This window comes from Geotrypetes seraphini, chromosome 9 (genome assembly GCF_902459505.1).
Source record: "Geotrypetes seraphini chromosome 9, aGeoSer1.1, whole genome shotgun sequence".
Lineage (NCBI taxonomy): Eukaryota > Metazoa > Chordata > Amphibia > Gymnophiona > Dermophiidae > Geotrypetes > Geotrypetes seraphini.
The window spans coordinates 15,569,236-15,596,593 of record NC_047092.1 but is presented as its reverse complement, the minus strand read 5'-3'; the positions used below and the strand labels follow the sequence as shown (position 1 = coordinate 15,596,593).

Genomic DNA, 27,358 nt, shown 5'->3' with positions numbered 1-27,358 from the left:
CACCAGATCCGCATACCACGGACGGCGAGGCCAATCCGGCGCCACCAGCACCACCAAACCCGGATGGTGAACAATGCGAAGAAGCACCCTGCCCACCAGCGGCCAAGGAGGGAACACATACAACAGCCCCTCCATTGGCCACTGCTGGACCAGAGCATCCAGACCCTCGGCCAGACCGTCCCTGCAACGACTGAAGAAGCGGGGCACTTTGGCGTTGCCACCCGTGGCCATCAGGTCCATCAGGGGCTGCCCCCAAGCCTGCACTATCAACTGAAACGCCTCGGCGCCGAGACACCACTCTCCTGGATCTAGGAAGTGACGACTGAGGAAGTCTGCCTGAACATTTTCTACCCCGGCTATATGAGAGGCCGAGAGGTCCAGCAGATGGGATTCCGCCCAAACCATGAGCAGAGCCGCCTCCTGCGCCACCTGAGTGCTCTTGGTGCCCCCCTGACGATTGACATAAGCCACCGCCGTGGCATTGTCCGACAGCACTCTGACCGACTTGCCCAGCAACAGGGAGTGGAAAGCCAACAGCGCCAGACGGACCGCTCTGGTCTCCAACACGTTGATCGACCAGGCGGCCTCCTCCGCGGACCAGGTGCCCTGAGCTGAGTGACCCAAACACTGAGCCCCCCAACCCAGGAGACTCGCATCCGTCAGGAGCACCGTCCACTGCGGGAGATCCAGACCCACCCCCTGAACTAGGTGAGGGGTCTGGAGCCACCAACGCAGACTGCAGCGCGCCAAGCCTCGCAGGGGAACCGGAACATCCATCCCGTGCCTCTGGGGAGACCACCTCCGGAGCAGAGCATACTGGAGAGGACGCATGTGGGCCCGCGCCCACCTCACCACGTCCAGGGACGCCGCCATCGACCCCAAGACCTGGAGGAAATCTCGCGCCCAAGGACACCGGGACGCCAAAAGCAGGCGAATCTGAGATTGCAATTTGCTCACCCGGCCCTCTGGGAGGAAGACCTTCCCCAAGGAGGTGTCGAACAGCACCCCTAGGTACTCCAGACGCTGAGCCGGGACCAACCGACTCTTGGAAAGGTTGACCACCCAGCCCAGCGACCGGAGAAACTCCACCACCCGAGCAGTAACCCGGGAGCTTTCCTGCAACGACTTTGCCCGAATTAACCAGTCGTCCAGGTAGGGGTGTACCAGGATACCCTCCGACCGCAAGGCTGCCGCGACGACCACCATCACCTTGGTGAACGTCCGAGGAGCCGTGGCCAGCCCAAAGGGAAGCGCACAGAACTGAAAGTGCCGACCCAAGATCGCAAAGCGCAGGAAACGCTGATGAGAGGCCCGAATGGGAACATGCAAGTAGGCCTCCGTCAGATCGAGAGAAGTGAGAAACTCCCCCGGCTGAACCGCCAGAATGACCGACCGCAGAGTTTCCATACGGAAAGAGGGAATCTTGAGAGCCCTGTTGACCCCTTTTAAATCGAGGATGGGCCGAAAAGTCCCCTCCTTTTTGGGCACCACAAAGTAAATGGAGTACCTGCCCGTGCCCCACTCCGGAGGGGGCACCGGAACAACTGCCCTGAGATCTAGCAAGCGCTGAAGGGTCTGGCGAAAAGCCTGCGTCTTCCCCGGAGTCTGACACGGAGAAGCGAGGAAAAAATCCGGCAGAGAGCGGGCGAACTCCAGGGCATAACCGTCCCGCACCACCTCCAGGACCCACTGATCGGACGTGATCTCGGCCCATTTGGGGAAAAATTCGCGCAGCCGAGCCCCCACCGGAACCAAAGGGGGCGCCGGCAAGGCGTCATTGTGCAGGACGGGAAGCGGGGGAACCGGCGGAGGGATTCCCTGCCCCCCGACGGGCCCCCCGAAAGGGCTGCATGCGCTGGAAGAACCGACCCCGGGAAAATCCCGGAGACTGGAAAGAAGCAGCCCCACGCCCAGGGCGATACTTGCGAAAATCCCGCAAACGCCCCCGGGCCGCACCCCCCCGAGACGCCGGGCGGGCACGGTCCTCCGGCAGACGGGGAACTTTCGAGTCCGACAGAGTCTGAATCAACTTATCCAAGTCCTCTCCAAACAAAAACGACCCCCGAAAGGGAAATTTAGTAAGCTTAGCTTTGGACGCAGCATCCGCCGCCCAAGCGCGCAGCCACAACACACGCCTTGCGGCCACGCCAAAAGCCATAGACTTAGCCGATATCCGCACCAAGTCATATAGAGCATCTGAGAGGAATGAGGCCGCCATCTCAATCTTCGCAACCTCCTGATCCACCAGAGACCAGTCGTCAGACTCTCGATCCAAGACCCGCTCCGCCCACCGAAACACGGCGCGAGCGACCAGTCCCCCACAAATAGCCGCCTGGACCCCAAAGGCAGAGACCTGAAAATTTTGCTTAAGGATGCTCTCCAATTTGCGCTCCTCAGGGTCCCGCAAGGCAGAACCGCCCTCAACAGGCACGGTATGCCGCTTGGAAATTGCCGAGACCACCGCATCCACGACTGGCGAAGCTAACGTAGCCCGATCCCCTTCAGGAATGGGATACAGGCGAGCCATGCTGCGCGCCAGCCGAAACGGCGCCTCCGGCGTTTTCCACTGCTCCAGAATAATATCCCGAATATCCTGATGCATAGGAAAAGAGCGGGAAACGGAACGGATCCCCGTAACAGGGGGTCCCCCACACGCGGAGTCTCCTGCGGCGCGTCCTCAAAACGCAAAACCGTAGAAACCTGTTGAATAAGGTCAGGCAGCTCATCTTTCTGAAAAAGGCGCACCACGGACGCCTCGTCACTGGAGAACGGGAAATCCGACAACCCGCCGCCAGCTTCCGTCCCCTCCAGAGAGTCCTGGAACTCCTCAGAAGGGTCCAGGTCCTCCTCCAGACCGACCCGTTCCTCCGACCACAAATTCTCGTCCCACGACACCCGCGGACGCTTGGACAAGGGAGGCGGCGGAGGGGACGTCACGCCAGACGAAAGAGGCAAAGCCGCAGGGAGCGCGGAGGAAAACCCACCCCCCGAAATCCCCTGGGCGCAACCGGGACCCCCAGCCGCCTGAAAATAGGCTCTGCATAAAGAAAAGAAAAATTCAGGAGAAAAACCCCCCCGAGGGTCCCAAGGGACTCCCTGCCACAGCAGGGGACCCAGCAGAACCTTGCCCCTGCATAGTCAAAACAGGGGGAAGGTCACCTGAGGTGGAAGACAAAATGGAGGGGCCAGACAGAGAAGATGGCGGTTTTCCCGCCAAAAAAGCTCCCTCCATAGCCTGAAGCGGCTGAGAAACCTGAATAGTCTCAGCCGCTAAAGCAGGCAAGCCGGCATCAGCTGTCAAAAAATCAGCTGAGAGGGAATCCTTCGGGAAATCCCTCCGTGGGCGGTTGTGGAAGACCGGGCTTCCCCACTGCTCCAAGCCGACTCGCGAGGCACCATCGGCGGGGAGCTCTGGGCGCCTGCAGCCGCTGCCGACGGAGCTCCACCACCTCACCGACCCAAACCGCCGAGTTCAGGCCGGCCGCGAGTGCCTCGCGGCTGGACTAAAATTGTGGCCTACTCCCCCGGAGAAGGGCACAATTGCTCCATACGCGACCTAGCTATAAAAAAGTGCTGGTTACATGAAAAAATACAGTAAAATACAGTTTTCTTAAAGGGAAACAACCCTTCAGACCAGCACTACCTCAGGATTTTTTTTTTATTTTTTACAGAACAGACTCCACAGGCTCTCGAAGCAATATGCCTTGCTTGATTTAGGGGGCAAGGCTTACTGCTGAGGCTCCTCTAAAAAAATGTGGGGAGGTGGAGGAAGTGGGGGGAGGGACCCCGCTCGTGACCCGCCGGGTTTGACACCCCCGAGGTCGGACGAACCCCCAAACAGAGTCCGCCCAAGCTCCGTCCGGCTAAAAACAGGGACAATAAACCCCCTAAACAAATTCCAACAGCCCTACCAAGAGAGATGGGTACAGATCACTCAACACCTGCTGGAGACTGAAAGAAGACTGAGGGAAATAGAGAGGAGGGGCTAGGATATACTGTCCCAAAGTTTTGTTTTCAGTCTCCACCTGCTGGTCATGATTAGATATATACCCATTCGTAAAGTTAACCTCTACTGGTCTGGAGAGTGCTAAAGAAATACTGTTTTCAAAGGCCAAGCTTTGCCCACCCTCACTATTCACTGAACTAAAATGCTAACTTTCACTGCTACATTCAATCTGTATACAATTTCAGTATGCATCACAAGTTAGGCAACAGATTTTGTGTATACTGATACACAAATTGTGAAGATTAGTAGGACAACATATCATGCAAAATCAGTCCATGGAGAAAGGCCCTGTAACAAATGCACAGACTGACAGATGAACCGACAATACATGCTCAGTGACGGATACCCTTGAAAAAGCCACTTAGTTACTTCAGGGTGTGTATCAAATTTCAGCTTTCTGAAACAAGATCTGTTCAAGGTCTTATCTACTAAGCTTAAGCTTCCAAGGGCAAGATGCACAAAGCTCCAGCAACCTGATAAAAAAAAAAAAAAAAAAAAAAAAATCCGGTTGGGAGCGATTTTGTTTTGCTAGGCTACGTTCAGCACAAATAGCAGAACAGCAGATTGGTAGGCAGATTCAGTACAACTCCCAATTGCCCGAGCTTGTGAGCAAGTTTTTTATTTTTTTAGTTGCCTAGGATGAAACCCACAATCTCAAGCTGTTGAGGCAGGAGCTCTAACCACTGAGCCACTCTCCACACTTGTATACAACTGTGCTGAGCTCTGACAAGCAGCAAAGAAAAAAACTGAGGCTGGAAGTTTTTGTGTGCGTTTGCTGCTGCTCATCAGAGTTCACAACTGTGCACAACTGTGGAAAGTGTCTTAAGTGGTTATAGAGCTCCTACCTCAGGAGTCTGATGATGTGGGTTTGATCTTGGGCACGTTTTACTGTGATTTTGGACACTAAAGCCAGTCCTACTTGCACAGCAGGCTTTTGAGCACTGGGGCCCAAAGTTCCTTAATAGTCAAAGAGTAAGTGTGTGTATTTGTGTTTTGGGAGGGAGCCTTTACCATGTCCCAAACAAGTTATATGGCTTGTACTCAAGTTTTACCTTCTGAATCACTTTCCCAAAGGGCCAAAGGAAATAGCATGCAAGCTTCCAGCACAGCTTCCCTGTTATAAAGAAACACACACATTTGTGATTCACAACTTAAGACAACCTAAAAATCTAGTTTCAATACTAGAGATGAAGCACCAATCTATAAGTCTTGCTGAGCTCTGAAAATTACAGAGGATGAAGGCAAATACTTGGGGAACCCTGGCTTTTAAGACTAATCAAACTAGCTAGGCATCTTGTGAATACTCTTGGAGATGAAGAGAGGCTGAATGGTAGAACTTTGTATTGAAAATGACGATAGCTTAAACAAAAACGAAGAAACGTTCTGTGGACTGGATGGATGGGAATGTATGTGTAGGCCTAGAGAGCACAGCTAATCATTTTGTTTTAAAAGTGGGTATAGAGACTACAGGGAAACTTCTCTGACTAAATATTTGTTGAGAGTTGAATGGGACAAAGACCTCTCATCTTCTGAAAAAGCAATGATTGACCATGAGAGAAAAAGGCCCGAAGGCTAGTGCTTGCCTGATTCAGGAAAAAAAAAAATTTCTATTTGATTTAGCCCACCAAACCGATTTTTCGATTCGATTTTCCTGCCCAGTTGGGTGTTTTTTTCAAACATCCTGGTGGGTTTATTTTATAGCCTCTTCACCCCCTTTGTCCTCTCCTACCCACACAGGTGTTGTGGTGTAAACAAAATAAACAAACAAAAAAGACATTTCCTCTCTCTGTTAAATCCTAACTCACGTTTGCAGTCTAACACCAGCTCTGGCAGGATACACATTTCAAATCTGACATATTGTAATCACAAAACAGAAAATAAAATTATTTTTCTACCTTTTGCTGTCTGGTCATTATTCAAATAATGTTGGTCCCAGGCTCTGGTTGTCTTCTGATCAGGGTCTCCTTCTTTTTCTGTTCTAACCATTCATCTCTGTCCTCCCCTTCCGTTTCCCTTCCCTCCCCCGGAGGTCTGGCATCTTTCCTTTTTTTCATCTCCATCCCCCCCATCTGCAGCGATGAACCCCACCATCCCCAGATCCACCATCTCTCCTTTTCTCAACTACCCTTCATCCAGTATCTCTTCCTTCTTCCCCACCACCCCAGGGCCCACCAGCTCTCCGTTTCTCTTCCCAACTACCCTCCTTATCCAGTATCTCTATCCCCCCCCTTCACACCATCTCTTGTGTCCAACTTCTCTCCCTTTCTGTTCCTTCCTTCCCTAAATCCCAATGTCCACCATCTCTCTCTCCTCCGTTTTTAGACCCATTATTTCTCCCCCCCCCACATTATATGCACATCTCTTTGAACCCCCTCTTTAAGCAAATTTCAGAGTTTGTTGAGCAAACAAATGTGTTACATCCTAATCAAACCGGTTTTAGACAACACCATAGTACAGAACATTCACTAATTGGTATGACAACTTCAATTCAATATTTCTTGGATCATCATCAATCGGTGCTTTTAACATCTCTTGATCTCTCAGCAGCGTTTGATACGATTGATCACGAATTACTCCTTGCTAGACTTCAATCTATTGGGGTTACAGATGATGTTCTAGCATGGTTTACATCTTACTTCAGTAATCGCACATCTACAGTAATCTTCAATGATTCTTCTTCTTCTATTTCACAAATATCATATGGGGTTCCTCAGGGATCAATTCTTTCACCTTTACTTTTTAATATATTTTTGGCACCTCTGTTGACATTATGTCAATCTATAGGATTTCATGTTTTTGCCTATGCTGATGATATTCAATTATTGTACCCTCTAAATAATAACAATATAAATGAAATTCTGACAATTAATGAGAAACTGGAGCAAATTCATCATTGGCTGGACAAAAACAGGTTGGCTCTCAATATTAAAAAAACAAACATCATGCTGTTTCCTTGGAAGGAAAACTTTTCTTTAGTTACTCCTATTATGATTCAAAATATTCCTCTTCAATTAGTTAAAAATACTAAAATTCTAGGAGTAATTTTTGATAATAAACTCAATTATCATGATCACATTAGTAGTATTGTTAAAACCACCTTCTATAGATTGCGGAAAATTCGATCCATTTCTAAATTCCTTTGTCCTAGAGCACTTAATATTCTTATCCACTCTCTGGTGATGTCTAAAATCGATTACTGCAATTCATTATTTACAGGAATTACGTTACAAGAAATTAAACGTTTACAAATTATTCAAAATGCTTCTATTAAATTAATAACAAAATCTAAAAAATTCGATCATATGACACCTCTCCTTAAAAAGGCTCATTGGCTTCCAGTCATACACAGAATTACACATAAATTATGTACTATTATCTTTAAAACATTAGAAAATAAGACTCCAGCATTTTTATTCAGACTACTTATTCCATACTCTGTTAAAAGAACTTTAAGATCTAGTGAACGGAATCTTTTATCAATTCCTACGTTAAAAGTAATAGGCACAAGAAGACAATTTATCTTCTCATGTACAGCTCCCCAGATCTGGAATGCGCTTCCTATGTTTTTACGGGAGGAGAAAGTGTTTGGGAAATTTAAAAGCGAATTAAAAACCTTTTTGTTTAAAGACGCATTTTTAAATTAATTAAATTTTATTATACAGTGTTACTCTAGTTAATTATTTTTCACTCATTTTTTAATTTCCTTATGTGTTTTCCCTGTATGTTCTTTCTTTACTATAAAAAATGTATTTCTCCCTCTCTTTCCCTTTGTTTTTGTTATAATTGATAAATTGTATGTAATGTTTTCGTTTTCATATGTGTATATTTTATTGTAAATCGCTTAGAAATTTGATTAAGCGATTCAACAAACAACCTAATAAACTTGAAACTTGAAACTTCCCTCCCTGTGTACTTCTATACCAGGGCCACCCTCCCCAGAAGGCCTGCATGTTCCTCTATCTTCCCCTGAAGGCCTGCCCCCCAAAGACCTGCATGTTTCCCCAGCTTCTCCTGAAGGCCTGCCCCCCCAAAGACCTGCATGTTCCCCCAGCTTCCCCTGAAGGTCTGGCCTGCCCCCCTCAGAAGGTCTGCATATTTGGCCCCGATCTTACCTTAACATAATACGGCAGCCTGCAGGATCGCTGGTGCTATAGCGATCCTTGCAGCTGCAGTCGTCATCAGCAGCATGCTCCCTTTGCCGCAATCCTGCCCCTGACGTCAGAGGGGCAGGATCACGGCAGCGGGAACGTCCCACTGATGACGACAGCAGCTGCAAGGATTGTTACAGTACTGATGATCCTACAGACTGCCGTATTATGTTAAGGTAAAATTGGGAAAGCTGGCCGAATATGCAGGCCTTCAGAGGGGGAGGGGGATGCAGGCCTTCCTGACTGATTCGCCCCTCTTGCCCTCTAAAGCAGCAGTGGACAACCAGCAAGAGGCAGCGCTGCCGCTTTTGCTTTAAGAAAGCACGGGGAGGAGGGTTGGTCACCAAATCAGGAAGCCAATTTTTTTTTTTAATTAAAGCAAATGGATTCGAATTGATTCACCTGATTCAAATTGGTGAATCGGGCAGCACTACCGAAGGCCCAACAGAGGAAAGAAAAATAATGAGGAAATTCTCTTTTTTTTTTTTAGAAATAAAGTTACAGAAGAAAGGATTACTTAAATAGATTGAAAAGAAAAGAAAACCAAGCCAAAAAGCAAAAAGTACATTGACTGGGAAGGCAATTTGATTTGGACAAAGTCCAAAAAACTTCTTCGCACTGTGAAAACCGTGAGGAACTGTGAGCCGACGTTGGGGAGGGAAGGCATTCACTCATGTGTGGTACAGGCAGTCTTGAAGCTTCTTAAGACATTAGAATGACAGTACACTTTTAGCACTGGCTCCGTGGATGATATCACCCACATGAGAATATGTGCTTGCTTGTCCAAGGATAATAGGAGATCTTTAGCTGCTCTTGCCCAGACAGCATACTATTTTTTCAAAAAGGAAATTGAACAGTTTTGTTTACTGCTGCAGCCACAAACTATCCCATTTGTTGCTTAGGTTACGCCTCCCTTCAAATAGTAGGAAACTAGCAAAATAGCAACAAGTACATAAGAGGAATCTACTTACCATACTGCGTTCCCAGTATGGAGATAAACATCAGCAGTGAAACCAAGAAATAGAAGAAGGAAAGCCACCACCCAAACATCAGTAGATAAAGAACATTTCCACATGTAAAGGTGGACCCTGAAAAACAAGACAAACATGAGTACAAGATAACAGACTTCTCTTTCTGAAGAATCTGTCCATATTCATTTACCCTTCTGCGGAAGGTGCTTGATATGCCTACCAAGAATTCTCTCATATGCCTCAAAAAGCAGCACATTTTTTAATTTGGCTCCAGACAAAGAGTCAAGTCTGCTGAATTATCCTACAACTATGTATGTTCTTTCAATGAAAAAACATAGATAACTATATCATACATCTGGAGGGGGGGGAAGGAAAAGACAAGATTACAGAGTTCTACAAGAAGGACACAGAAAAGGGAAGTGCAGGAACAAGAAGTCAACCACACCACACTCAACAGAAGGAAATACAATACTATGCAAGGTATTAATTCAATGAACAACAGAGGAAGCGTCAGAACTTAACTTTGTGTTCCAACTCTGCTCATTGCAGCTGCTTGAGTTCTTACCGGAGCCCTTTAGGACATTCAGATCAGAGTATAACTCTTTCACAATTTCTGACCTGTCTTCCCAAGGCCTCTCAGTCACGTGACTTTTCCATTTCTTAAAACCAAACTGAAACAAAACAAAAAAATTGTTACTGTATACTAACACTACTATTAAAGAGTACAGTCTCTAAAGAGTTAGTGTAAGAGCTAAGAATAAAACTGAAGGCCATATTTAAGACATGGGCAAACTATGCACATGCATAGAGCCCCAATTGTTTAGGAGTTCCCTGTACAGAGTGCTAATTTAAACAGTTCCCAACTAGAGCAGAAGCTTGTGTGTGCAAATAGTTTAAAAGCTTGAGTGATGAGTAGTTACACATAGATCTGGCCTAGTGGCAGTGTGTACTGCCGTGTAGAATAAAAAAAGATTTCCCAATTGTGAAGCAATGTCAGATCTACTCCACAATCAGAAAGGAAAAGTCTTATGAACTATTTTATATCCTATCCTTTTCAACCTACACAGATATATTGCAAAAACATCTGCAGGGGACCCACAATTGCTGTGTTTCAGAACTAGCCCTGGTGCATGTCCCCAATAACCTAGGACTATTGCTATCGTGACTCAAGCTAAAAGTTAATTGGGAGGGGGGGGAGAGATGAAATAGGGGAAAAATTAATTGTAACCAGAGAATGCTATATTCCAGCCCTAGTTCTGATAAAAACTGGAATATCAAGAGGAGAAAATTGCTAGCCACTGAACCTTCATTTGTCCCTCTAATGAAAGTAGCATTTTTTCTCTGGTAGGGAAGGATACATGAAACAGGCTTAATGCATATATAGTTGCATAGGACACAGGGAGCAGAATGGGCCAGCTTTTTGACTTGTACATCATCAGATACCCTTTTTTTCAGGGGGGGGAAGAGAGAGAGAAGAGGCTACAGTGGAATAGGTGGATATAACAGTTGTTACTCTGACCTCCTTCATCCATTCTTGAACTCACCAGCACCTCTGACAGAAAATAAAATGAAATTCTGGTTAAATTTATTTGGCTGGGTAAAATTGCAAGAGTTGCTCTAGTGTCTCTACAAAGGCCAATTAAGGAGGGTGGGGTAAATTTCCCCAATTTTTATAAGTATCGCCAATCCTATATCATGCGCCAAGGTATGTATTGGGTCCTCCCAGAGCTTTTGGAACAACTGCCAGACTGGTTATGGGTTGAGAGGTCGTTTATATTCCCACTTAGACTTGATCTTCTGCTCAGTATAAAGATGCCTAGAGTACGTAAGGACAATAGAGTATTAATGGATACTTGGAAAACATTAAGATTTGTAGACAAATTAACTCCTGAGTCTATTGGAAAATCTACACATCAATCTATTTGGGTAAACTCCAAGATACAAATAGGCGGGTTTAAGGTTGTCTGGAAAGATTGGATTAAAGCAGATATAAGATCCTTAAATGAAGTTATTCATAATAGTAAACTGCTTGATTTTTCACAATTGCAACATAAATATGGTCTAAATAAAAAACAAAGTTATAAATGGTTGCAGTTGAAGCAGGTTATTCAGGTAGGGTTCCCTGAATGGAAATCTTTAAATAATCATTATAGCTTAGAATTCCTATGTTTCCAGGCAGATTTTCTGGGACACCAGGCCGCAAAGTGGTATAAAATTTTATCTACCGTATTTTCTCACATATAACGCGCGCGTTATATGTGGTTTTTATGTACTGCGCATATCCTTGCGCGTTGTACTAAAATTTGTTTACATAGTTCCCCCCCGACGTCTGATTCACCCCCACCCTGAAGGACCGCTCGCACGCAGGCGGGGCCTGAGGCACATGGGCCCAACCCGACCATGTGCCCAAAGCCCCGCCCCCAGGAGGGACCTAAGGCTCCCGGGCCTATTCTGATTGGCCCAGGCGCCTTAGGCCCCACCAGTAGGCGGAGCTTTGGGACGGATGGGCCAATCCGGCCTCATTCCGTCGTTGGCTGCCTGCCGGAGAGGCGGGTTTGGCTCCCGTCTATCCGGCCAACTACACAAAGGTACGGGGAAGGGGGGTGGGGGGTCGGCCAGGGGGGTCGCGGGTTGGCTGGGGGGGCGGTCGTAGGATCTTGGGAGGGGCGGTCGTTGGGGGGAGGGGGGTTTGCGTCGAGGGCAGGAGGGCCTGGGATCCCTCCTGCCCATAATGTAGTGCAGGGTGGGGGTAGGGGGTCGCCGTGGCCAGGAGGGTTTGGGCTCCCTCCTGGCCCGAACAACTAGCGGGGAGGAGGGGGGGGGGTCGCCAGGGCCAGGAGGACTTGGGCTCCCTCCTGGCCCGATATTGTCGGGGAGTTGGGGAATCGGCAGGGCAAGAGGGCTTGGGCTCCCTTTTGCCCCGATCGTGTCGGGGGTGCCACGGTTGGCTGGGGCAAGAGGGCTTGAGCTCCCTCTTGCCCCGATCGTGTCGGGGAGTCGGGACCGCCAAGAGGAAGCAGCAGGACACCGGTAGGAGCTTCTACATGATGGGGGGGTCGGGAGGCTGTGGGGGTGCGAGCGGTCCTTCAGGGTGGGGGTGGGGGTGGGAGTGCGTGCGAGCGGTCTTTCGGGTGCGTGCGAGCGGTCCTTCGGGGTGGGGGTGCGAGCGGTCCTGCGGGGGGGGGGGGGGGGAATCGGACGTCGGGGGGCATCAGGCTTTCAGGGTGGGGACAGGACTTCAAGGGGGAGAGGAGAGTCAGGGCGGGCGAAAGGAGAGTCGGGGTGGCCAGAGGAGAGTTGGGGCGGGCGAAAGGAGAGTCGGGCAGCATGCGCGGTATACGGGTGTGCGCGGTATATAAAAATTTCTGTACATAAATTTGTGGTTTTCACGCGCTATACCCGTGTGCGCGTTTTACACGGGTGCGCGTTATCTACGTGAAAATACGGTAATTATTTGAATAAAACCTAAAAATGGATTAAGAGATATTTGGAGCATTGAGATTAAGCACCAGATTAATGCATCTCAATGGTCACGTATTTGGTCTTGGAGAATTAAAGGTACGATGTCGGCATCTATTAGACAAACATGGTTTTTCTTGTTGCATAGAGCATTCTGGACCCCTACTAGATTACAAAAGTTAGATTGCTCTAAGTCTATTAGGTGCTGGCATTGTAAAATTGAAATTGGAACTTTAGATCATCTTTTATTTTATTGTCCATGTATTCAGGCATTTTGGTTATCAATCTGGGATCAAGTTAATTTTTTAATGGAAAATCATGTGGTATTGTCATATGATACAGTTCTATTTGGAATGTGTATGAGATCTAAAAGCCAAATATCTGCAGCAAATAATAAGCTTCTGATGATCCTTTCAGGTGTGGGGATACAACAAATAACACTTAATTGGAAGAATTGTTCTAGACTAAATTACAGCTTCTGGTGGAACTCAGTGTGTCATCTGTACAAAATGGAAAGGTTAATTGCAGTACAAAATGGTTATTTTAATAGATTTCAGGATGTGTGTGGGCCAATAATAAAATATTATAATGATTAATGTTAATTTATTATTCTTTTTCCTTATGTGATAATTGAAGGAAGGGAGGGGTGGGGGAATTAGGGAAAATTGCATATATATATATATATTGCATATTTTTAAATGATTAATATACATATGAATTTTATTATTTGTGTATGGATATGAGAGGGGGGTGGGATATAAAGCTTTTAGATACACATTGTGATTGAATTTTCAAGTGATAATGTATTATGATAGTTTGTATTTAATGTACACTTGATATATGTATTAAAATGAATAAAGATTTGGAAAAAAAACAACAAAAATTTTAAATGGAGGAGACAAACAATTTTGGAGAAGACAGACATTGGGGAGGATTTGGTATAGGACAGAGAACAAAAAAGGATAAAACAATAGGAGTTATATTAGATCAGTGCTTGCCTACTTCAAATTGCAATGGTAACTAAGCTACAAAGGCAAATTAAACTTTTGAGGGTCTTTTCTTCTCTTACTGGAGCTGGTAATAAGTTCCAAGTTTGGGGAGTACAGAGAAAAATGTTACATCTAGTGTTTATAATTCGTAGAGATGGAGTAGTAAGTAGGTTTTTGTCCTCAGAATCATACTCCGCGATACGAGGTTCTGGTGATGGTGAACATTGAAATGATCGACAAGGTTATGAAGAAGTGTGTCGAGCTGTGCTTCAAGACACTTGATGATAATGTGATGGAGATCTAGAGCAATGGTTCCCAACCCTGTCCTGGAGGACCACCACACCAATCGGGTTTTCAGACTAGCCCTAATAAATATGCATGGAGCAGATTTGCATACCTATCACTTCCATTATATGCAAATCTCTCTCATGCAGATTCATTAGGGTTAGCCTGAAAACCTGACTGGCCTGGTGGTCCTTCAGGACAGGGTTGGGCTTGGGAACCACTGATCTAGAGGAAGCACTTTGACATCCAATGTCTCTCTCCTCGATCTGGTTCTCGATGTCTGCTTTGAGAACTGTTTGGGCTAGGCTGGTACAGATTGTGTAGCTGCAGTTATTTGACCTGCCTGAGACTGTATCATGCCAACTCCCTTTCCACATATTTCCCTGATCTGATCTTAAAGCGAGGCAATGATACTGCAATTATTAGTGCAAATGGCGCTGGGTGTCTAGGCTTTGGCGACGTTGATCGAGGCACGCCTTCTGGGAGACACTACCAGTAAATATGGTGACCTCAATGCCAAACATTCATGTTTTGAATGTGTCAACTATGTGGAGGCCTGGGATGACGCCGATGTCTACTTAGAGGGGAAGCATGCCTATACTTCTTAGTCTTTTTACTGGAATCTCCTGATGGCTGCAGCAGTGATGTTGGCACTGGCTTTGATGCCGAAGACAGTGCCTGCGTGTTGATATTGGAAGTGAGAGACATTCCCAATGCTGACCGAAACAACATTTCGAACTGAAGCTGCCTAACATTTAGTGACCCTTTTTGAAGTATGGAGCAGCGCTGACAACTGTCTAAACATTGAGCAGGACCAAGACACTGAATGCACCATTATGTGGATCAGTGACTAAAATGGCCCTGTTGCACAATGCGCACCGTTAAAGCCAATAGAAGGCTTTGACATGGAGAGAAAGACTGCTGATGCAAGATTGAAGGATTCAATGGTCTGAGAGGGTCAAGTTACATTGAACCCGAAAAATGCTAGATGCCTTCGGCATTTGAAAAGGCTTGGAGAGGCCCAAAGGCCTGAAAGATGGAGCGTCAAAAAAGGAGAAATTAGGTTCTTACCTGCTAATTTACTTTCTTTTAGCTTCTCCAGACCAGTAGAGGTTAACTTTACGAATGGGTATATATCTAATCATGACCAGCAGGTGGAGACTGAAAACAAAACTTTGGGACAGTATATCCTAGCCCCTCCTCTCTATTTCCCTCAGTCTGCCGAATAGCCAAGCAGAACCAAGAACTGGAAAACAACAGAGAGAAAAAAACAATACTCCGAAAGGAGTAACAAATAACATACCCAAAATGCTGTTGGAAAATGCAGAGGAGAAATTCCCGAAGGAAGAATGTCCCCACAGCTCGCCAGCTAAGCCAGCCGAGCCACAGCCGCTGTTCTTCAATTCTCCCCGGCCCTAGAAAAATACTAGAACCCGCAGCAAAAACCAAAAACTGCCCGCGCAACAGCCCCAACAACAACAACAACAGACAGGGTGGGGACCTCTACTGGTCTGGAGAAGCTAAAAGAAAGTAAATTAGCAGGTAAGAACCTAATTTCTCCTTCTTTAGCACTCTCCAGACCAGTAGAGGTTAACTTTACGAATGGGACGTACCAAAGCAGTCCCTCTCACGGGCGGGACCCCCGAAGGGCCGATACCAGTACACGCTCACCGAACACCGCGTCCCGACGCGCCTGCACATCAACCCGATAATGACGAACAAAGGAATGCAAGGAGGACCAAACCGCAGCCTTACAAATATCCACTGGAGGCACGAGCGACGACTCAGCCCAAGAAGCCGCCTGACCCCGAGTGGAATGAGCCTTGAGAAACTCCGGAACAGGCTGCTGTTTCAGAAGATAAGCGGAAGCAATCGTCTCCTTGATCCAGCGCGCAATAGTAGCCTTAGAAGCGCCAGCTCCCCGACGAGGACCCGCCAGGAGGACAAAGAGATGATCGGACTTCCGGAATTCCTGGGTCCGCTGCACATAAGAGCGAAGGACCCGACCGACATCCAACTTGCGCAGCTGCCGTTGCTCAGAAGAGCCCTCCCGACCACCCAAGACCGGGAGAACCACCGATTGATTGACATGAAAAGGAGAAACAACCTTCGGCAGAAAGGAAGGAACAGGCCGCAAGACGACCCGCTCCCTAGAAAACTCCAAGAAGGGAGCCCTACAAGAGAAAGCCTGCAGCTCAGAAACACGCCTAGCAGAAGTAATGGCCACCAAAAAGACCGCCTTCAAAGTAAGGTCCTTCAAAGAACAGTCGTCCAAGGGCTCGAAAGGCGGACGCACCAAAACAGAGAGAACCAGATTAAGATCCCAAGAGGGAACCGAGGGCCGTAGGGGAGGCCTAAGCAACTTGGCCGCCCGCAAAAACCGAATCACATCAGGAAGAGCCGATAAACGCTGACCTGACACCAACCCTCGAAAAGCCGACAGGGCCGCAAGATGAACCCGGAGAGAAGACCAAGCCAGGCCTCTATCCAGGCCATCCTGCAAGAACTCCAGAATGTTAGGCAGAGAAGCGCGAAAAGAGGTCACTCCCCGCGCCCGACACCATTCCTCAAAGAGACGCCAAACCCGCACATAAGCCCGAGAGGTAGAAAGCCTCCGGGACCCCAACAGTGTAGAGATCACCTTGTCTGAATATCCCTTCTTGCTAAGGCGACCCCTTTCAAGAGCCACGCCGTAAGACAGAAGGGAGACGGGTCGAACATGGGAATGGGACCCTGCATCAGAAGGTCGTCCGAGAGAGGCAGAGGAAGAGGATCCGCTACCAGGTGCCTCACCAGATCCGCATACCACGGACGGCGAGGCCAATCCGGCGCCACCAGCACCACCAAACCCGGATGGTGAACAATGCGAAGAAGCACTCTGCCCACCAGCGGCCAAGGAGGGAACACATACAACAGCCCCTCCGTTGGCCACTGCTGGACCAGAGCATCCAGACCCTCGGCCAGACCGTCCCTGCGACGACTGAAGAAGCGGGGCACTTTGGCGTTGCCACCCGTGGCCATCAGGTCCATCAGGGGCTGCCCCCAAGCCTGCACTATCAACTGAAACGCCTCGGCGCCGAGACACCACTCTCCTGGATCTAGGAAGTGACGACTGAGGAAGTCTGCCTGAACATTTTCTACTCCGGCTATATGAGAGGCCGAGAGGTCCAGCAGATGGGATTCCGCCCAAACCATGAGCAGAGCCGCCTCCTGCGCCACCTGAGTGCTCTTGGTGCCCCCCTGACGATTGACATAAGCCACCGCCGTGGCATTGTCCGACAGCACTCTGACCGACTTGCCCAGCAACAGGGAGTGGAAAGCCAACAGCGCCAGACGGACCGCTCTGGTCTCCAACACGTTGATCGACCAGGCGGCCTCCTCCGCGGACCAGGTGCCCTGAGCTGAGTGACCCAAACACTGAGCCCCCCAACCCAGGAGACTCGCATCCGTCAGGAGCACCGTCCACTGCGGGAGATCCAGACCCACCCCCTGAACTAGGTGAGGGTTCTGGAGCCACCAACGCAGACTGCAGCGCGCCAAGCCTCGCAGGGGAACCGGAACATCCATCCCGTGCCTCTGGGGAGACCACCTCCGGAGCAGAGCATACTGGAGAGGACGCATGTGGGCCCGCGCCCACCTCACCACGTCCAGGGACGCCGCCATCGACCCCAAGACCTGGAGGAAATCTCGCGCCCGAGGACACCGGGACGCCAAAAGCAGGCGAATCTGAGATTGCAATTTGCTCACCCGGCCCTCTGGGAGGAAGACCTTCCCCAAGGAGGTGTCGAACAGCACCCCTAGGTACTCCAGACGCTGAGCCGGGACCAACCGACTCTTGGAAAGGTTGACCACCCAGCCCAGCGACCGGAGAAACTCCACCACCCGAGCAGTAACCCGGGAGCTTTCCTGCAACGACTTTGCCCGAATTAACCAGTCGTCCAGGTAGGGGTGTACCAGGATGCCCTCCGACCGCAAGGCTGCCGCGACGACCACCATCACCTTGGTGAACGTCCGAGGAGCCGTGGCCAGCCCAAAGGGAAGCGCACAGAACTGAAAGTGCCGACCCAAGATCGCAAAGCGCAGGAAACGCTGATGAGAGGCCCGAATGGGAACATGCAAGTAGGCCTCCGTCAGATCGAGAGAAGTGAGAAACTCCCCCGGCTGAACCGCCAGAATGACCGACCGCAGAGTTTCCATACGGAAAGAGGGAATCTTGAGAGCCCTGTTGACCCCTTTTAAATCGAGGATGGGCCGAAAGGTCCCCTCCTTTTTGGGCACCACAAAGTAAATGGAGTACCTGCCCGTGCCCCACTCCGGCGGGGGCACCGGAACAACTGCCCTGAGATCTAGCAAGCGCTGAAGGGTCTGGCGAAAAGCCTGCGTCTTCCCCGGAGTCTGACACGGAGAAGCGAGGAAAAAATCCGGCAGAGAGCGGGCGAACTCCAGGGCATAACCGTCCCGCACCACCTCCAGGACCCACTGATCGGACGTGATCTCGGCCCATTTGGGGAAAAATTCGCGCAGCCGAGCCCCCACCGGAACCAAAGGGGGCGCCGGCAAGGCGTCATTGTGCAGGACGGGAAGCGGGGGAACCGGCGGAGGGATTCCCTGCCCCCCGACGGGCCCCCCGAAAGGGCTGCATGCGCTGGAAGAACCGACCCCGGGAAAATCCCGGAGACTGGAAAGAAGCAGCCCCACGCCCAGGGCGATACTTGCGAAAATCCCGCAAACGCCCCCGGGCCGCACCCCCCCGAGACGCCGGGCGGGCACGGTCCTCCGGCAGACGGGGAACTTTCGAGTCCGACAGAGTCTGAATGAACTTATCCAAGTCCTCTCCAAACAAAAACGACCCCCGAAAGGGAAATTTAGTAAGCTTAGCTTTGGACGCAGCATCCGCCGCCCAAGCGCGCAGCCACAACACACGCCTTGCGGCCACGCCAAAAGCCATAGACTTAGCCGAGATCCGCACCAAGTCATATAGAGCATCTGAGAGGAATGAGGCCGCCATCTCAATCTTCGCAACCTCCTGATCCACCAGAGACCAGTCGTCAGACTCTCGATCCAAGACCCGCTCCGCCCACCGAAACACGGCGCGAGCGACCAGTCCCCCACAAATAGCCGCCTGGACCCCAAAGGCAGAGACCTGAAAATTTTGCTTAAGGATGCTCTCCAATTTGCGCTCCTCAGGGTCCCGCAAGGCAGAACTGCCCTCAACAGGCACGGTATGCCGCTTGGAAATTGCCGAGACCACCGCATCCACGACTGGCGAAGCTAACGTAGCCCGATCCCCTTCAGGAATGGGATACAGGCGAGCCATGCTGCGCGCCAGCCGAAACGGCGTCTCCGGCGTTTTCCACTGCTCCAGAATAATATCCCGAATATCCTGATGCATAGGAAAAGAGCGGGAAACGGAACGGATCCCCCGTAACAGGGGGTCCCCCACACGCGGAGTCTCCGGCGGCGCGTCCTCAAAACGCAAAACCGAAGAAACCTGCTGAATAAGGTCAGGCAGCTCATCTTTCTGAAAAAAGCGCACCACGGACGCCTCGTCACTGGAGAACGGGAAATCCGACAACCCGCCGCCAGCTTCCGTCCCCTCCAGAGAGTCCTGGAACTCCTCAGAAGGGTCCAGGTCCTCCTCCAGACCGACCCGTTCCTCCGACCACAAATTCTCGTCCCACGACACCCGCGGACGCTTGGACAAGGGAGGCGGCGGAGGGGACGTCACGCCAGACGAAAGAGGCAAAGCCGCAGGGAGCGCGGAGGAAAACCCACCCCCCGAAACCCCCTGGGCGCAACCGGGACCCCCAGCCGCCTGAAAATAGGCTCTGCATAAAGAAAAGAAAAATTCAGGAGAAAAACCCCCCGAGGGTCCCAAGGGACTCCCTGCCACAGCAGGGGACCCAGCAGAACCTTGCCCCTGCATAGTCAAAACAGGGGGAAGGTCACCTGAGGTGGAAGACAAAATGGAGGGGCCAGACAGAGAAGATGGCGGTTTTCCCGCCAAAAAAACTCCCTCCATAGCCTGAAGCGGCTGAGAAACCTGAATAGTCTCAGCCGCTAAAGCAGGCAAGCCGGCATCAGCTGTCAAAAAATCAGCTGAGAGGGAATCCTCTAAAACCCGACCGTCGGCGGTTTGGGGAATCCCTCCGTGGGCGGACGGAGAAGACCGGTCTCCCCCACCGTTCCCTGCCGACTCGCGAGGCACCATCGGCGGGGAGCTCTGGGCGCCTGCAGCCGCTGCCGACGGAGCTCCTCCACCGCACCGGCCTGAACACCGCTTGCACAGGCCGGCCGCGAGTGCCTCGCGTCTGGAGCACAATGAGCACTTTTTCCCTTTAGAAGTGCTCATTGCTCCATACGCGACCTAGCTGCAAAAAAGTGCCGGTTAGTTGAAAAAATACAGTAAAATACAGTTTTCTTAAAGGGATACAACCCTCCAGACCAGCACTACCTCAGGATTTTTTTTTTTTTTTTTTTTTACAGAACAGACTCCACAGGCTCTCGAAGCAATATGCCTTGCTTGATTTAGGGGGCAAGGCTTACTGCTGAGGCTCCTCTAAAAAAATGTGGGGAGGTGGAGGAAGTGGGGGGAGGGACCCCGCTCGTGACCCGCCGGGTTTGACACCCCCGAGGTCGGACGAACCCCCAAACAGAGTCCGCCCAAGCTCCGTCCGGCTAAAAACAGGGACAATAAACCCCCTAAACAAATTCCAACAGCCCTACCAAGGGAGATGGGTACAGATCACTCAACACCTGCTGGAGACTGAAAGAAGACTGAGGGAAATAGAGAGGAGGGGCTAGGATATACTGTCCCAAAGTTTTGTTTTCAGTCTCCACCTGCTGGTCATGATTAGATATATACCCATTCGTAAAGTTAACCTCTACTGGTCTGGAGAGTGCTAAAGAATGAAAATTTTAAAATAATAATAAAAAAATGATTAGAAATGAAATAAAAGGGTAAAACTACAATGAAATATATATCATGAAGGCAGAAAATATGTTTGAGGTGCTTTGAAAGAACTGCAAATAACAGCTTCTTAGCTCTGCAGAAAACTAAGAATTGATGGTCCCACGAACAGACGTCAGGTGGGAAGGTACTGGCGCATGTGCAGTACGAGCAGTCTTGAGACTTGCAAAATGTTTAAGTGACAATACACTTTTGCACTGTCCATACCGGTATCCTTGATTTTTGCACATTTCTGGGCTCTGTGGATGACATCACCCACCCATACTGCCTCCTTGTCCTGGGATAACAAACTTTTATTTGCTCATAAAATAACTAAAGCCCAGGCCAGCAAGAACACTGGTGCCCACCCAGCCCTCTGAGATGGGAACTTGTTAAATAAATGAGCAGTTGAATGACATTAAAACAGCACACACACACGCAATATCTGTATTTGTGATACCCACTTTGTCATTAAGTAATTTGATTTTTTACTTCATTTATGCCATTTGTGGTACAATGTTTGCCTTGTTTCAAAATATTAAACAGGTGTACAACTTACATCTATGGCAATGTATTGCAGCCTGGCTGCACACCTTCATTTGCACTATCAACTATCTGCCACATAAAAAATACCAAAACATAATAAAGTCAGCAATAACAGACCTTATAGTTGTTTGAGAGCTTGTGAGCCTCCACCTCATTCTCTGCAGTGATGGTAGTCTTTGTCAGACAGCCTTCGCACATGGGCACTTCTTCTGAGTGGTGTGGGCAGCGAGTAGGGGTTGAGGATGTCACTGTGTGATAAGGAGGGACAGAATATATTTTTACCTTACTGTTTAAGTAAACAAGCCACTTCAAGCAGGTTTCCATTTACAAACATTAATATAGTTAAATTTAAAAATTCATTTGCTAGACACAAAAGGCCAGATTCTACAAACAGCATCAATATTGGTGGCCGCCTAAAAACAGCTGCCGCTCATGTGTCAATCATGCCATGGTGTCATTTGTAGAATCACAGCTACCTCAAACATAGGCACCGGAAATGTAGACCAGGGTTTTGAAGGCCTACATTTCTGGCACCTATGTCTGATATGACTAGCGTCTACAGAGGCGCCTAAGGTTTCCTGAATTAACTATACCTACATCAACCTTAGGAGTTCTAAAAGGTGCCTCCGTTTTAACAGCTTTGACAATTAAGTTAGGCGCCCAACTGTTTATAGAATATGCCTCAAAGTGCAGGAGAAAAGAGGAGTGGAACTGAAACTATTGATTCTTGGTCTTGCTAGATTATGAGATTGGATACTGCAAGTTAAAAGCCTTTCTCCCAATCCACAGAAAAGGTACAAGTCCAAAAATGTCAGTCATCTAAAGCTTCAGTTCTAGCCAGATTTCTCAGATCAACCACTGCATGGTTCTCAGCTTTATCACCTTTCTTTGCACAGTGCTTCAAGGTTTCCCCTTAGTCCCAATACTTTTTTGCATTGTTTAAAATAAGAACTGAGCATTTCTTATAGCCATGCCCGTTTTTAATCATGTAGAGCAGTGTCTCAAACTTTTTCGAGCCGGGGCACACTAAAGGTAGTGGCCACAGCTTGAAGCACCCAGAAATGCGTGGATGTCACTATGATGACATCAAGCTGACATCCACGCATCCGCAGAGGCCCTCCAGGCAGGCCCTGAAATGCCAGTAGGGCATGCCAGCAGGGAAGTCTAACAAATATCAAATGAGTATCCCCAACCACAGACTTTCCAAACTCCACCCTAGACCCACCCAAGCTCTTCCCCAGATCCCGCCCCCCTTTACTAACTGTAATGCAATTTTTCCATTCATTTTTCATATGCACACAATATACACAGCAGATATAAATTCTCAAAACTGACACATTTCAATCACTATATTGAAAATAAAATCATTTTTCCTACCTTTGTTGTCTGGTGACTTTATTTTTCTGTGCTTTTAACTGTTCCAGGGCATTCTTATTCATTGACTGTTTCTCTCTATCTTCGGCATTAATTTAACATTCAATATTTCCATTTTTCTGCTTTCTTCTCAAAATCTACTCTCTCTCTATCCTTCCCTCCCTATTTCCATGGTCTGACATCTCTCTCCTTCCCTCCTAGTGGTCCGATGACATCTCTCTCTTTCTTTTCCCTCCTTCCCAGTCTGGCACCTCTTTCCTCTCCTTCCCATAATCTGGCATCTCTCTTTACAACTACTACTATTATTATTTCTATAGCGCTACCAGACTTCCCTCCTTCCCTTCTTTTCCCTGGTCTGATATCTCTCCCTTCCTTTAGTCATCTCTCCTCCCCCCCCCCCCAGTGTAACATCTCTTTTTCCCTTCCTCCTTTCTGCCCCCTGCAGTCCATCTCCCTTCCCTTCATCCTTTCTGGCCTCCCTCCCAGTCCAACATTTCTTCCTCCTTTCCACCAGTCCAACATTTTTTCTCTCTTCCACCTGCATGCTTCTCCTCTGGTCCTCCTTCCATCCCCCAATCTAACATGCTCTCTTCCCCATGCACCATCTCATCCTCCCCTCCAGTGTGTAGAACATTTCCTTTCCCTCCCTTTCTGCCAGGTCCAGCAGCACTTCTCCCTTCCTTTTACCTCCCCCTATCCAGCAGTACCCCTTCCCTCTGTCCAGAATTACCACTTCTCCCTTCCCTCCTCCCCCCCTGACCAGCAGTACCCCTTCTCTCTCCTGTTCAGCATTACCACTTCTCCCTGCCCTCTTCCCCCCTGTCCAGCAGTACTACTTCCCCCTTGCTCCCCATGTTCAGCAGTACCCCTTTTCCCTTACCTATCCAGCAATACTTTTCCTGTCACTGCTAGTGGCAGCTCACTGTGTGCTTTTAAACTTTGGCACACAGCTACCGCTAGCATTAGTTTAGCCCGGTTTTATAAGGCAGCCTCAGGGCCTTTGCTAGGCTGGCCCGCTTCGATGTGATGCTAGCTGGCCTAGCAAAGGTCCCGAGGCTGCCTGATGAAACCGGGCTAAACTACTGCTAGTGGCAGCTGTGTGCCAAAGTTAAAAGCACACAGTGATCTGCCACTAGCAGTGACAGGAGAGGTATTGCTGGACAGGTAAGGGAAAAGGGGTACTGCTGAACATGGGGAGCAGGGAAGGGGAAGTAGTATTGCTGGACAGGGGGGAAGAGGGCAGGGAGAAGTGGTAATGCTGGACAGGAGAGGGAAGGGAGAAGGGGTACTGCTGGTCAGGGGGGAGGAGGGAAGGGAGAAGTGGTAATTCTGGACAGGGGGAAGAGGGAAGGGGTACTGCTGGACAGGGGGGAGGTAAAAGGAAGGGAGAAGTGCTGCTGATCCAGGGGCACAGAGATGAGGAAGGCAGAAATCACGTAAATCTCAGACCCATCGCGGTAGGAGAAGTCAGCTGAGCTTCTCTTCCTGCCCTGTGAGCCGTGGCACACTTTAAATCTCAAAAGGCACACAGTTTGCGATACACTTTTTTTTTTTTTTTTTCGGTGAAAATTTGCTAAATTTGCATGTGCCTTACACTGATGTAGAGAAACACAGAGCATGGCTCATGGAATTCTAATACCTCTACACATGTGCAAACATCTGAATCTGAACTAGGTGTAGGAAGAGGGATGTATTAATGAAGTAGTGGTCTGGAAAGAACAAAATGAAATTAAAGTGTAAAAATATAATCAAACTATTAGAGGTCAAAAGGTATGAGGATCTAACAGTTCAGATTTCACAGCAGAAGAAAATAAAATTGACTTCTAATCACTAAGCAAAAATCAGGTATCAAGGTATAACAGCACGTGAGAAGGGGGTAAGAACAGCATATGGTGAGGGAAAGCATACTGAATGTGTTCAACTGGATGAGTAGAAACTGAGAGGTCAAAAGAAGCAACTCCTTTGCTATCTTTCATCAAGTTTCTATGTTGCAAATCTGAACAGCTTTTGCCTTAGAGATATATTGGGAGCTTTTATTTTGGTTCATACTTCCTATCCAGTGGCAAAAGGAGTGATGAACACCGTGGCTTAGTTTTGAGGATTTGAAGGTAGAATATGGGCTGATGGATGAATTTCAAATGATACACAAATTCTCAGTGAGAGCTGGGTACAGTTGCAGGAAGATGGGCAAATGAAGTGTATAGAAAAAAACAGCCATTACCAGGGACAGCAAGCAGATATTCTCACATGTGGGTAATGTCATCCACGGAGCTCAGTATGGACAGTGCAAAAAGTGTAGCGTCACTTTAAATCTTTTCAAAGTCTAAAGACTACTCGCACCACACATGTGCCAGTGCCTTCCCACCCGAAGTCGGCTACAGGAGGTGAGATGCTTGCGAGAATATCTGCCTGCTGTCCCTGGATAACACTACAGGCAATTGTGCTTTATTCCAGGACAAGCAGGCGGTATATTCTCACATGTGCGATTCCCTAGCTGTGAAGAAAAAAAAAAATGGTATGGAGGGAAGTTGGCTGCCATATAGAGAATAAATTCTGAAGATCTGCTTGGCCAAATTGACTAACCCATCTGGAACTATTCTCCAAATAAGAAGTGGGATTTGAAGGTATGAATTGAGGACCAAGTGGCTGCTTTACAGATGTCCTCAATAGGAGTGTATCATAGCCCGAGCATAAACTAAACTAAACTAAACTAAGCCTTAAGTTTATATACCGCATCATCTCCACGGAAGCGGAGCTCGACACGGTTTACAAAGCTTAAAAATACAAGAAGAGAGGGGAGAGAGAGTTTACAAGGGCATATGAAAAGAGGGGAAGTAAGAAGGAGATGTTATATATTAGAGAAAAGCCAGGTTTTCAGTTGTTTCCGGAACAGTTGGAGGGAGCCCAGGTTCCGCAGCGGGATAGTGATGCGGGATAGTTCCGCATAAGAGAAAGCGATGTTGTCCGCCAGCCATGTGGAAATGGTTCTCTTAGAAACAGGGAGTGCAAAGTCTGTTAGGATCAAATGACAAAAAAATAGTGGATTTTCTATGAGGTTTTGTCCAATCTAAGTAATAAGCAGTAGCACGTTTACAGTCCAATGTGTGGAGTGCTGCTTCTCCAGGGTGAGAATGAGGTCTTGGAAAGAAGACAAAGCAATGGACTGGTTCCAGTGAAATTATGATAAAACCTTTGGCAGGAACTTAGGCTGAGCTCAGAGAACTACTCTGTCGTGGTAGAAGGTTATATATGGAGGGTCAGATAGTGAGGTGTTTTGGAGATGAAGATACCAATGATTCAAAGGGGTTGAAAGTATATAAGATCCCAAGCAAATTGGAGGAGGTTTCATTGGTAGTTTAGTATGAAAAAGGCCTTTCATGAATCTAGAAACCAAAGGATGGGCAGATGATGGGTTTTTTATCCAGAGTAATATGATAAGCACTTATAACCCCGAGATATACACTGACTGAAGTAGTTTTAGGACCACAGTTGGAAAAGTGGAGGAGATAGGCCAGAACTCGATAATGTTACAGGGAAATACTTTTAAAACCAATAGGAGGAATAGTTAAGCTCTGGAATGCATTGCCAGAGGCTGTGGTAAGAGCAGATAGCATAGTTGGTTTTAAGAAAGGGTTGGACAAGTTCCTGGAGGAAAAGTCCATAGGACTTCTCAACTCCGCAAAAATTGAGAACCGATGATCCCACGGACAAGTTCCTGGAGGAATAGTTCATAGGACTTCTCAGTTCTCAGCTCTGAAAAACTGAGAACTGATGACCCCACAAGCTGATGTTGGGTGATACGGGCAGTCTCAAGACTTTGAAAAGATTTAACGTGACAGTACACTTTTTGTACTCTCCGTATCAGGCTCCGTGGATGACATCATCCACATGTGAGAATATACTTCATGCTTGTCCTGGGATAAAAGCTATTACCCGCAAGGTCTTTATGATATTGCATTGTTTTAACTTGTCAGCAAAAAAAAAACAACCTTGATCAAATATGGATGTTCCTATATCCTCCTGTAATGTTGGCTCATTATAGTTCATGTTTGCTGGTCTGTGAATTAAATAAAGAGTTACAAAAACACATTTGAAATACCATTACTATTTCAAAAAACATCTTTCAACATAATGTGTATTAAATTATGTTCCCTCATTCAACCCCAGACAGGATAACTAGGTTAACTGCATGGCACCACACTAATCAAAGATGAAAACAACATCTCTGAGATTTCTTGATCATTCTTTTTCCGCTATAAGGCATCACTCAGAGCCATATAGCCTCACAAGTGCCTCAGTGGTATCACCTTGCAACATGCCTAAGCCCCATATGACAGGTAACTTAAAACCAAATTTCTTCACCATAGTATTCAGGTTTTTAGAATGTTCTCATTTAGTCATTTCTATTACGACATGTTTACTCAGGATGATTATGGTTTTGATTTTCCCTAACCTGGCAGCAGTCTAGGCATCAGTAAGCTATGCAGATGGGATCCTGAATGCATGTCCAAATCCATGGGCATATTGACAGCACAGTTCTTGTCACAGAGTGAACCTCTCCGATGATAAGCCTCAGCTCGATGCTCAAACTCCTTAGGAAAATCTGAAATAGATAAAATTAAAGTTCCAAT

General features: G+C 48.1%; 1 protein-coding gene across 1 annotated transcript in view; it reads right to left on the bottom strand.

The window, feature by feature from the left end:
• The window catches only part of LOC117367168 (putative cation exchanger C521.04c), a 142,287-nt gene that overhangs the window by 99,477 nt on the left and 15,452 nt on the right, over window positions 1-27,358 (bottom strand). Inside the window, exons 2-6 of the mRNA XM_033959498.1 lie at window positions 27,181-27,330; window positions 21,471-21,601; window positions 9,691-9,796; window positions 9,126-9,242; window positions 5,059-5,120 (exon numbers count right to left, since the gene is read on the bottom strand). Coding sequence (XP_033815389.1) covers window positions 5,059-5,120; window positions 9,126-9,242; window positions 9,691-9,796; window positions 21,471-21,601; window positions 27,181-27,330 — 566 coding nt within the window. The remainder of the gene's footprint in view (window positions 1-5,058; window positions 5,121-9,125; window positions 9,243-9,690; window positions 9,797-21,470; window positions 21,602-27,180; window positions 27,331-27,358) is intronic.